General features: G+C 43.5%; 1 protein-coding gene across 3 annotated transcripts in view; it reads left to right on the forward strand.

The window, feature by feature from the left end:
• LOC138947526 (sialate O-acetylesterase-like) overlaps positions 1-8,844 on the forward strand; it is an 11,446-nt gene extending 2,602 nt beyond the window's left edge. For 2 of the 3 annotated variants that reach the window (XM_070319011.1, XM_070319012.1), the window contains exons 4-11: positions 2,941-3,257; positions 4,212-4,347; positions 4,749-4,920; positions 5,425-5,516; positions 6,399-6,529; positions 6,976-7,130; positions 7,973-8,171; positions 8,456-8,844. In XM_070319011.1, coding sequence (XP_070175112.1) covers positions 2,941-3,257; positions 4,212-4,347; positions 4,749-4,920; positions 5,425-5,516; positions 6,399-6,529; positions 6,976-7,130; positions 7,973-8,171; positions 8,456-8,701 — 1,448 coding nt within the window. In that variant the 3' untranslated portion in view covers positions 8,702-8,844. Of the gene's footprint in view, positions 1-1,558; positions 1,729-2,940; positions 3,258-4,211; positions 4,348-4,748; positions 4,921-5,424; positions 5,517-6,398; positions 6,530-6,975; positions 7,131-7,972; positions 8,172-8,455 lie in introns of those variants that run through there. The other variant, XM_070319013.1, reaches the window with a different exon arrangement.
• Positions 8,845-12,678: the final 3,834 nt, after the last annotated feature.

Consider the following 12,678-nt stretch of genomic DNA (forward strand, 5'->3'; position numbering starts at 1 on the left):
TGAATATATGTGTGTGTGAATATATGTGTGTGAATGTGTGTGTGAGAATGTGTGTGTGTGTGTGTGTGTGTTTGTGTAGGTATGTGTATGAGTGTGTGTGTTTGTTTGTTTGTGTATGTGTGTGTCTGTCTGTCTGTCTGTCTGTCTGTCTGTCTGTCTGTGCGTATGCATGTGGAATACGTGTTCCCAATTCACTGAACGGACTTGCATGACATTTGATATGGAATTGTTCAGGAGTTTTTTTTGAGTGATATTTTCTTTAGTATTTAGATAGCTATATTCAATGAATGGGCGTTTCAAGAAAAACCGAAGAGGTACTGTGGCGACCGCAGTTTTTACGGTGATCCGGCACAGTAACCGATCTAAAAACGTCCAGCGTCCATTTCATCTCATTTCTTTTTATTTTATTTAATACTTTCTCGTCCCATTGCTCCAAAATTCGGGTAGTTTCTTCTAAAGGGAAAACCAGCAGAACAACAGGCCGCACTACCCAAGCGCCCGCGTGAGTAGTAGTGTATCGTCAGTTACCAGCGCTTCTGATCAATGATCGAGGTCATTTACTTGTCATAGTGGTGGGACGGGGATTCGACACGGTTACCGTCTCTGGGTCGGCGCATAACAGTAAACTGTATCCGTAATATTATATTTAAGCAGCCCTTTCAATTTTGCCATTAAGCTCCTTTCATAAAATGCAAGCTTCTTATTCAGGCTTTGGAATAAAAGTACGATATCTGACATTACAGGGGAGGGACACACTTTCAATTCAAGTGGATAGATGTACCTGTACATTTTGGGTACTTCAATGAGTTTAAATTTGTCATAGGACGCTTATTAACACGGTAGCTAAACTGTGACCTTAAAATTTCAAAGGCTCTCCTCTACTCCAGTAAGCAAAAGGTATCGAGGTGCGTGTGTGTGCGTACATGTGTGTGTGTGTGTGTGTCTGTGTCTGTGTGTGTGTGTGTTTGTGCATGTGTGTGTGTGTCTGTCTGTCTGTTTGTGTGTCTATGTCTGTGTGTGTTTGTATGTGCGTGTGTGTGTGTGTTTGTTTGTGTGTGTGTGTGTGTGTACATGATTGCGTGCGTGGGTGGGCATGTGTGTGTGTGAGGGTGTGTGTGTGTGGGTGTGTGTGTCTGTGTGTCTGTGTGTCTGTGTGTGTGTTTAAATTTCTTTCAACATTTTGAAACACAGCAACTTGGGCAAAAGTAGCTGACCATGCAAACAGCTACCGAATTCTTATCGCAAAAAAACATCTGATAAGACAATAGAACAGGATGACCTTGGTTACAGGATCAACATTTGTACTGTCGGTATTCTCCGGCGTACAGCGAATCCCCGTTTTAAGGACCGCCCGAATTAAGACTTCCTCCCCTTTTCAGACCTAGCTTTTTCAGATTTTCTGATTACAACCTCCGAAAATATACTTCCATTTTAAGACTCCCTCCTTTGAAAGCTTTTTTTTCTCAGATTTTTCGAGGTTTTCAAAGGAGGGTTACACTGTACTGGGTATATCTGGGACATAAAGAAGCCGGTCGAGGTACTTAAAACGGCAGACATATACTTGCTGATCATTCTGAAACTCAAAATCCTAATGTGACCAAAACGAGGGTTGGTTGGAGAACCAGACGACTGACGAACATCATTTCATTCGGCGGAAAAGTGTTGCTAAACATCTAAAAATGGCGGCCTTGGTGTTCCTGGCATGTGTGGGAATAATCTTTGGGCACGGTAAGCAACAGTATTCTTACCTTACTTGCTTAATGTATTCGTCTTCGCAATACACGGGGCTGTGGATGAGGCTGCCACCAGAGCCCGCCATTGAGGTCGGTCTGCAGAAAGTCTTTCAAGATAGCAACTGGTCCATCTCTGCTCCCTCTTTTCACTCTCGAAATATTCTGTTAATTACATTGATCCTTCATGTTGCAAAAACGATCGTTGGATTGTTTCATGATTTCATTTTTACAAACATTGCGACGGATCAGAATTTTATTTCAGGTTTGCTCCGCGCTTACATTTTTAATTTGATTCACACGATTTTCTCAAATTCGTGTCTTATCTAATTCATCTTATTCTTTTGATTTGTTGGTAAAAAAAACCTTATATTCTGGATCATTGCTTTTTAATATAACGACGTGAGGCTCTCTCAGCAAATTAGAAGAAAACGCAAACGCATGAATCAAGCAAACAAGCACACAACCAACCAACGAACCAAATACATTTCACGACAAGTTTGTACTTTTTTTTTTAAAGAAGTAAGCTCCGACCCAGAGAAGACAGACGGACCCAAACAGACAAACACAGGCAGATAGAGACACAAACAGACATAGAGATAGGGGGAGAGAGAGACGAAGAGAGAGAAAGACTGACACCGTCCAACAAACAGGCAGACATACAGACAGACAGATAGACAGACAGACAAAGAAAGACAAGTTAGTGCAAGAAACAATACTTCCTAACGATTGTAATAGATTTCAACAAGTATGCATGCTTTTTTCTTGTTAACCTATCGTCTTTATAAAGTTCAACTACAAGAGAAAAAACACATCAAGAATTATTTTAAAATTACGTATATAGTATACATGTACAAGCAATTAGATAAGTGCGCTCCACATCCGAACTAGATTCTCCATTCAGATTACAAGGCCGGTCAGTTACACAAAAAGGATATTGACTGAAGCAAAATACCTTCACAATTGTTAATGAAAGCATATAAGCGTATCGATTAATCTTGTTTTTAATCTTACTCGATGTTCACGAAACATTTTAACATAACATAACATATCGTGAGAGACGCACATAAAAACATCAATACAGAAACAGGGACATGGTCAAACAGACAGACACAGAAACAGAGAGAAATGCACACACACAAACACACATGGGAATCCCTCTGAGCTCACTCTTCTGCTTCAGACTCAGACTCAATAACTATGTCTCCAGCTCATGGCGCCCTCAAGCTGGCCAGCTACTACAGTGACCACATGGTTCTACAGCGAGGACCGCAGCAAGCCGTCCTGTGGGGCAATGCAGACACAGAGGGCGACACCGTCACCGCTCAGGTCATAGGTCAGGGGTCAACTGCAACTTCCAAAGTTCAGAACGGAAAATGGAAACTCAAGTTGCCCGCCATTACAAATCCGGGTCCTTTCACCGTTGACGTCAAGTCCCGTGACGGTCACGTGACGCTGCATGATGTTTTGTTCGGGGATGTGTGGTTGTGCTCTGGGCAGAGCAACATGGAGTTTGAGATGAAAAAGGTATTGTTTTGTTTAATATGTTGTTCGTTGCAATATCCCGATTACGCCCCGTGTCAGGTTCATCGTCACACTATTCGTTCTTGTTTCAGTACGTGAAGTTGTTTCCACGGGACTAAGAAGGAAGTATACCGTTATTTTCAATCTCTGCAATGAGTAAGAGTGTGAATGTCTTCGTCTTTGTCCTTGCTTTATAGAATGTGTACACGTACACTACTCAAAAGAATTCAAGGGCCACTCAGTTGGTCATTCACCATTCAAAGCAATTAAGACAAACAACAGAAAACATATATCAGAAGTTTAATTTATTCACTTGTTGTTCGATCGGTTACAATTTCATTAACCAACACGAATTATTCATCGAGAAAATTTCATTTGAATGGACATACCCCCATTTTCAAAATTCAGAACAGAGAGCATTTGGAATTACAAGAGTCAATAACGAGTGTGACCTCCATTGGTATTGATGCAGTCGAGGCAACGCTGACGCATGGACCTGACCAATGTCTGAAGAGTGTTCTGAGGGATCGCCTGCCACTCCTGCTGCAGAGTGTGGAACAGGACGTTGAGGTTTGGTGGAGGAGGAGGATTCGCTCGAATCAGTCGCCCCAGGACATCCCAAAGGTGCTCGATTGGGTTCAGATTGGGCGAACGGGAGTGCCAGTCCATCCTGATAACTTGCTGCTGCTGCTCTATGCGCAGGCGCGTTGTCGTCTTGCAGTGTGGCACCTGGTCCGATGGCCTGAAGGACTGGTATGGCTATGGGACGCAGAATGTCATCCCTGTACGCGATGTCATCTTGTATGCAGAGTCTCAAGATGGTTTACTACTTGAACTTGAATTTGCACACACAGAGTTTCAACTTGACTCGCTATACATGCCTCTTATATGAGATCAGTTCCAGCATAGAGATCCAGGTATGGTTGTCTTTCAGGACTGTCTACTGTTTTCTTTCAGGTGATGAATACCAGCACAGAGATTCAAAAGGGCGTGACGTTGAAGACGATTCGCTACATGAAAACTCAGTGGGCCAAGTCGAACACACCCGTCGAGGATCTTCAGATTGGACAACCGTGGACAGTACCCACTGAAGGTCAGTCTAAGATCAGTTTTATCACTTGATTTTGTTGGAAAGGGTGGAGATGGAAAAGAATAAAAGAAAGAGAGAAAGACGAAGAGAAGAACGAGAAAGACGAAGAGAAGAACGAGAGGAGAAAACTAATAAGAATGAAGCAGAAAATGAAAGGGGGGGGGGGGGGGAGAAGTAGTGAAAAAGTCGAGGAGGAGGAAGACGGGGTGAAGGAAAATAACGAAAAAAAAGGAGGTGTTGGAGGAAGACGAGAAGGAGGAAGTAGAGAAGAGGTACAGTAGGAAAGGAGACGTTAGTGGAGAGGGGGTGGATAGTCGGAGGATGGAGGAAAAAGGACTTCGACGGCAGAACAAAAGAATACAAAACAGGATATATGTCTCCTTTACACTCTTCCTCTTTTGCAGCCACACTGAAAGAATTCTCAGCAGTGTGTTACCTGTACGCGGAGTACCTGCAGTCTCACCTGAACTACCCGATAGGACTGATCGGTTCTTACTGGGGTGGCACACCCATCGAAGCCTGGTCGCCTCCTGAAGCCATCCGCTCCTGTCCGGTCGTTACTCACGGCACCGAACCGTTCGTAAACTATGTATTTGAAACATTTTCATTTTCGATCATTTTACATTTTACCGCTTAGCGCCGTTTCTACCTGACCTCTTACTGCGCTGGCACATCCAACGAAGCGTGGTTCCCTCTTGAAATCATTTGCTCATGTCCTGTCGTCACACACGGTTTCGCGTTTGTGGCAATGTCTCTTCATATCAATGTAATGTGCCATCTCTAACAAGCGGACACCTCAGAAAAGTGGACATCCCTAGTCTAAAACATTTTCCTCTGAACGGACATCTCTTAGATTGGTGCTCATTTTGTCTTACCATTCAGCTGTGATGTGAAATTCTGACTAGGAACCCCTCCTACTATAGTAGAGATTATTCTTCAGACTAAAACAGAAGGACATCTTTCAGATTGAGACATATTATATTTCAGTGGTGTAATTTCTAAGGACAAAAACACTAAAAGAGACATCCCCAGTTTGAACATGTGTTATTTTCTCGTAGAAAGTTTCTTTTTATCTTGCAGAGATTGCTGCCCTCATGCACCTCAAATTCTGTGGAACGCCAAGATATATGCGCTTCGTGCCATGACCATATATGGAGCCGTCTGGTATCAGGGTAAGACATCATGTGTTCATTTTTAAAACCATGCAAACCATTGCAGCCTACACCCTAGGTTTGGGCTCCTCAATAGACGAATTCCGAAAGTAACTCTGTCGGGGTTTTATGTGTTGTGAAAGAGGGAATATTTCCGAACATCGTCTGCTGAAAGTGAACTCCGTATGATAATGCCTGTGGATTAAAAGTAGGTCACTGAGGTGTGTTCATCGATAAGAATACGACAAAACTCCACCTTCAACAGAACACATCTAGCTACATATGGCAACAACCTTTATCAGTCAAATGTTTTAAAGCAATTCAAGAAAAATAATTTGGGTTCACAAAATTACCAAACCTAATCAAAGATATACAAACGAAGATAGATTTAAAAACAAAATAACAATGGCAGGGCGAATTAAACAGCAACAATTATACCAACAAAACCCAAAAAACAAAAAAAGGTACACAAACAAGCGAATGAGCAAACAATGAAAAAACACTCATACTGCAACAACTCACGGAAAATATGCATGTTTTTGCACTTTATACTTCGACGCCCTGCAGCAGTATTTCGTCAAAAGAAAACGCTTAGATTTGCGAACACGGCCATCATAGTCGGGGTAAATTAAAGAGACCATCATTTTCAAGATTATATATTTCAAAGTTAGAAATTGGTTTAAATTAGTTTTACAGCCCAAAGATCGTTTCCAGCATATTTAACAGAAAGGTCACATCGTTGAAAAAAGTTCCGGTGTGTAAATAAAAAAAACACTTTTACATCGTTTTCCCTTTTGATGTACCAGGTTAAAAGAACACCTACGACAATGAAGAGTGGATTTGCCAGGATAGTGTATCATATCTTTAAAAAGTTAATCAAAAATTTCTCTTGTGCGGGACCAGGGGAAACCAACGCGGACCACACAACAGAGTATGACTGCCAGCAGAAAGCCATGATCAGGGAATGGAGAGCTCAGTTCCACAGGGAATCCATGGGACAGACACGAGCTGATTTCCCCTTTGGTTATGTTCAGGTATGAGCCGTCTGCTGCGTGTCTCCTTTCTTTTGCTTTGGAACTGCAGCGTCTATCAAATCCTGCTGAAAAGAGGGCTACACAGATGTTTGTGTTATAACTTACTTACAGCCCGTTGAGCCTGTTGGCATGTTTGTGTTATAAACTGTGATAAATAAATGGCTTTTGACTAGATGAATCGATTTGTTTGTTTCTTTGTTTGTGTCTTTCTGTCTTTCTTTCTTTTTATTTTTGTTTGTTTTTTACTTTCATTTTACTTTTGGTCTTTGTGCATCCCACTTTCTAGCTGGTAAGTTGTTTGGTCGCTTCTTAAGATTTTTGTTTTTTGTTTTTCCGCAGCTTGATAACCACTACTTGATCTTAACGTCACAAGTCTTTGTGAAAAAAAACCTCCCTTTGCATTCCCCTCCCCTTATTACAAGATGTTGCAACCGATCATTTTCCAGCTGGGAGCCATTGATGACAAGGGCTACGTGGGAGGCTTCCCGGCACTGCGCTGGTCCCAGACAGCCAACCACGGCTACAGCCCCAACAGCGACCAGCACAACGTCTTCATGGCAGTGGCCATGGATCTCCCCGACTTCACGTCTCCCCATGGCGCGTGAGAATGTAGAAGAAAAGTATACATGTTTAACAGGCGTAGCCGTGTCGAGCTATGGTACCTAAATTCCCTACATTTCTCTAGTCTCCTGTGTGAGAGTAGATACTCCACACAAAAACAATACCGTGTTTGTTTGTTGTTGTTGGTTGAGTTGGTTTTTGTTCTCTCTTCTTGCTGACATTTCCTGAGTTTAAAAAAAGCGGGTGGGGGGAGGGGGAGGGGGCTGCTTTCAAGCAGGAGGGGCTTTGTGGTTTTCAATCCATAAGTTCCATAGAAAAGAAACACTAGGTTATTCTTGTGACCGTTTTAATGTTTACAACGTCTTTGGGTCAGGTATCGTTGCGTTTCTAATGCGGAAATGGAGACCATGAGCGAAATCTCTTTTTACAAGTATCCACAGGAATTAAGTATGTCCAGGGCCGGATCTGGGGGGGGGGGTTCCTGGGGTTCCGTACCCCCCCCCCCCCCCCCCTGGCCATCCAATGTACCTCTCAGAGAAGAAAAAATGTGGACTTTGGACCCCTGCCTTCAGTTGGAACCCCCACCTCAAGCGAACTTGGTCCGGCCCTGATGTCTGTCGTTTTAACCCTTGGAAAGACCTTGGAATATGCTGAAGAAAACCAACAAAATAAGAAGGGCCATATGGTATATATTTGAGAAGAGAATAAAAGGAAAAAATGTGATGTATTTTGAGATCATCATCTAAAAAAGAATATCTAAAGGATATCCTGAGTGTGAAAAAAGCCTTAATAGGAGTATGGTATTTTATGAGAAAAAGCATCATTGTAAATTGTCCCTATATGGGCCGTAAGTATTAAGCTGTCCATTATCATCTGTCTTAGCATCCACCCTCGCTACAAGCAGGAGGTAGCCCAGCGGTTAGTGATGAGTGCCCTGAACGTGGCGTACGGCCACAAGGGGGTCAAATTCCAGGGGCCTTTCCCTACCAAGATCTTAACCTCTAGCTCTGGGAACAGCCTGACCATTGAGTTCGACGCCGGTTCTGCTCAACTGGACATTCGCAACACTCATGGTTTTGAGGTGTGTATATATTTTTATGTTGTGTTTTAGCAATAGCGCGCTTATCACAATTAAAGTTCTGGTGTGTGCCGTTCCTGGTTAAAACTTCATGACTGATGTGATGATCCAGAGAATAATGATATTGCTGATGCCTTGATGTTGCTGATTCTGATGAAGACGATGATGACGATGTTGACGTTGATGATGATAATGATGCTGCTGCTGATGATGATGATGATGATGATGATGATGGTGATGATGATGATGACCTTGACCATTATAGCTGTCTTTAAACTCTCCATCAGATCTGCTGTAGCGGCGGCTGCAACATGTTCAACAACGCAGTAGCCGCGCCCATCACAGCACACAGCCAGTCCAGCGTGACAGTGGACAGCAGCGGGTGTGGGTCGCAGCACGTGCAGGTCGTGCGTTACGCGTGGAGGACCAGCCCCTGTCACCTGCTGCAGTGCGCTGTCTACGACTCCATCACCGGCCTCCCCGCGCCCACCTTCTACCTCACCGTGCCTGAGGGAGGAGGGCTCATTGGCTGAGAGGGGAGGCATTTTACATAGATGTCACTTGTCTTAGTCGTCATTGGCTGAGAAAACAAATGTTTTTCTGTGTTGCAAGGACAATTACCAAGAAACGTGTGTCGAAAACGTGTTTCTTTTTCATTGTTAAAGTTCATATTGTGTGCTTTGTTTCTGTCTTTCTGTATATCAGGATCTGTTTCCTCTCGGTCTGTCTCTTTCTCTTTTTCCCTCTGTCTTACACACACACACACACACACACACACACACACACACACACACACACACACACACACACACACACAATACACACACAATACACACACACACAATACACACAATACACACACACACGCACACACACGCACACACACACACACACACACACACACACACACACACACACACACACACTACACACACTCACGCATGCATGCACCCACACGCATGCATTCACCCACACTATGTACATATTCGTGTTCAAGCCGCACCACCACCGCATGCATTCACCCACACTATGCACATATTCGTGTTCAAGCCGCACCACCACCGCATGCATTCACCCACACTATGTACATATTCGTGTTCAAGCCGCACCACCACCGCATGCATTCACCCACACTATCATGTACATATTCGTGTTCAAGCCGCACCACCACCGCATGCATTCACCCACACATGTACATATTCGTGTTCAAGCCGCACCACCACCGCAGAAAAGAACCTTGAAATGAAATATTTCATATTCGACACAGAATCGAATCGAATTACAGAGACAATCCTTCTCGCGTCATTTGTAATGAATTATTTTCGCAACTGACACGAGGGTAAATCTGTTGAATCATTTAAGCCCCAAAAATCTATCTGTACAACAGCTATACATAACTATAGTGTTCCATCTTATTAACAGCTATTGTGTTTTCAGCGTAGCAATAGGGTCCGATATTTAGACGAGACAAGTATAATGCGACGAGTCGAAGACGAGTCGCATTATACTTGTTCGAGTCTAAATATCGGACCCTATTGCTACGCTGAAAACATAATAGCGATTATATAGCTGTTATGACCTTGATTCGTTGTTCCAAACTTACAAAATGACAGTTTTTGCCTCGATGCGTTGATCTCAGGTTTTTATGGATAGCAGACGAACTTTTTACGCACATCATCAGTGTTCGCGCAGACATGCACACCGCTACACGCTTTCTGACTTCAAGTGCATTCGATTTCACAACACAGTTGTTGAAACTGCCAGCTTTTTAAGTTGTCAGTGTATGCTGTTGTCGATAGAAACATCGCCACGTGGTACAGATGTGTAAACCGGAACCATGCGTCGGCCATTTTACTCAATATGCTTTTGGATATTGCGCCAAATGGCCGACTTCGGCAGCTACACGCTTTCTGACTTTGGAAGAAAAACTGACTCCAAGTGCATTCGATTTCACAACACAGTTGTTGAAACAGCTTTTTAAGTTGTCAGTGTATGCTGTTTTCGATAGAAACATCGCCGCGTGGTACAGATGTGTAAACCGGAACCATGCGTCGGCCATTTTACTCAATATGCTTTTGGATATTGCGGAAAATGGCCGACTTTGGCAGCAATATGCTTTGATGATCGGGAGATACCATCCAATCACAGCCCCCGAATTCCCCCACGTGTTCATCAGAATAGCTATATATATGTTTATGAAGCAATCGATCAAGAATGAAATTTCATCTTCGCTTTAGCGCGAATTCTTTCGGTCGATTAACTAGCATCCAGCTCTCTTGTCTCCCAATTATTCTCACCTCGCCCGCAGAGCAGGAGGGGGAAAGCAACAGACCAAACTGCTGCCATCTTGAAAAAAGAACAGATTTGTTATTCGTTCCTTTTCTTTCTTTGTACGGGACACACCTAGACGCCACAATAAATAAAAGTAAAAGTACATTGTCTAGGGCCACTAATATACCATTTTTTGAACTTTGCTTGTATATGTTGCGAGTTCAGATTGTACTGGTCTGCTTTTAAAGCACCAATATAATAAAGAAACATTGCACTTATACGTACATAGCAAGATAAGGTCAGGGGATTTGTTGCAGAACAAAACCTTTTTGCTCCGTATCAAATGTGTAGAAACAAATACTGCAAGCAATATCCAGGCTAGAGTTCGTGCTGAACGGAGAGGCACAGTAACCGATCTAAAAACGTCCAGAATCCATTTCATCTCATTTCTTTTCATTTTATTTCATATTGTGTCGTCCCATTGCTCCAAAATGTAGGTAGCTTCCTCTCAATGGAAAACCAGCAGCAAAAAAGAATCGCAATACCTAGGTAGGTACGTGTTAGGTGTAGTCAGCAACCAGCGCTTCTGGCCGAAAGACAGAGGTCGTGTTCGTGTCATAGTCTCTGGGCGGCGCATAGCGGTAATGGTGGAGTCACACCAAGACGACGCACGGCCAGCGCACTCAGTGAAAATATCGCGAAAAATTGCGATTTTAGCCAGTGCGTTGTCGTTCGCTGGGTGTGCGTCAATATGCGTTACTCGTTCGTCGAGCGCGCTAAACCAACGCTACACATTCGTTGTCATTCGCTGTGTGCGTTGGGATTTTTTGAGCATGCACAAAAATGTGCTTCTACAAAACCGCGGTCACACAACCACGCACTGATCATTATTTTCCATTTTTGATTCATTTTCAGTGCGCTGGCCGTGCGTTGTCTTGGTGTGACTCCGCCATAACCTGTATCCGCCCCGGCCTGGATTTGAACATATGACCCGAGGATCACAAATACGGTATCACAGAATTTGACATTAAAGCCACCCTTCAATGTTGCAATTAAATTCCTTGCATGAAATGCAACTGTAACATTCTGTCTTAGATATGACAAGATCACTGTCTTTTTTCAGGGTCAACTTTTTTTTTCTGCGTCAGCTTCTAATTCAGGATTTTGAATAAAGGTACGATATCTGACATTACAGGGTGGAGGGTGGGGGGTCAGGGGAAGGACAAACTGCAAATTTAAATGAATACATGTACTGTAGGTGTACGTTTTTGGTACCCCACTGAGTTTAAATTTGTCAAAGAACGCTTGGCGCTATACCAGAATCCACATTACGGTATCTAAACTGTGACCTTACATTTTCAAAGACTGCAGATTACATGTACTGACACTCCAGTGAGCAAAAGGTCTGAAGTGTGTGTGTATGTGTGAGTGTGTGTGTATGTGTGAGTGTGTGTGTATGTGTGAGTGTGTGTGTATGTGTGAGTGTGTGTGTATGTGTGAGTGTGTGTGTATGTGTGAGTGTGTGTGTATGTGTGAGTGTGTGTTTGTGTGTGTGTGTGTGTGTGTGTGTGTGTTGTGTGTGTATGTGTGTGTGTGTGTGTGTGTGTGTGTGTGTGTGTGTGATCATGTTTTGCGTATGTGTGTGCGAGTGTATGTGTGTGGGTGTGGGTGTGTGTATGTGTGTGTTTGTTTGTTTGTTTGCTTAACGCCCAGTCCACCACGAACTTAGGGTGATATCAGGGCGGTGCTGCTTTGACATTTAACGTGCGCCACACACAAGACAGATGTCGCAGCACAGGCTTCATGTCTCACCCAGTCACATTATTCTGACACCGTACCAACCAGTCCTAGCACTAACCCCATAATGCCAGACGCCAGGCGGAGCAGCCACTAGATTGCCAATTTTAAAGTCTTAGGTGACCCGGCCGGGGTTCGAACCCACGACCTCCCGCTCACTGGGCGGACGCCTTACCACTAGGCCACCGTGTTGCGGTGTATGTGTGTATGTCTGTGTGTGTGTGTGTGTGTGTGTGTGTGTGTGTGTGTGTCTGTGTGTATGTGTGTGTGTGTGTATGTATGTGTGTATGTGTGTATGTGTGTCTGTGTGTGTGTGTGTGTGTGTGTCTTTAATTGTGTCTGTCTGTCTGTCTGACTGCTTCTCTGTGAGTCTGTTCTTTGTGTGTTGTCATCATGGATGCTTTTCCAGTAAACAACCAAAAAACGTTTATACATCACACAC

This window comes from Littorina saxatilis, linkage group LG14 (genome assembly GCF_037325665.1).
Source record: "Littorina saxatilis isolate snail1 linkage group LG14, US_GU_Lsax_2.0, whole genome shotgun sequence".
NCBI classification, from domain to species: domain Eukaryota; kingdom Metazoa; phylum Mollusca; class Gastropoda; order Littorinimorpha; family Littorinidae; genus Littorina; species Littorina saxatilis.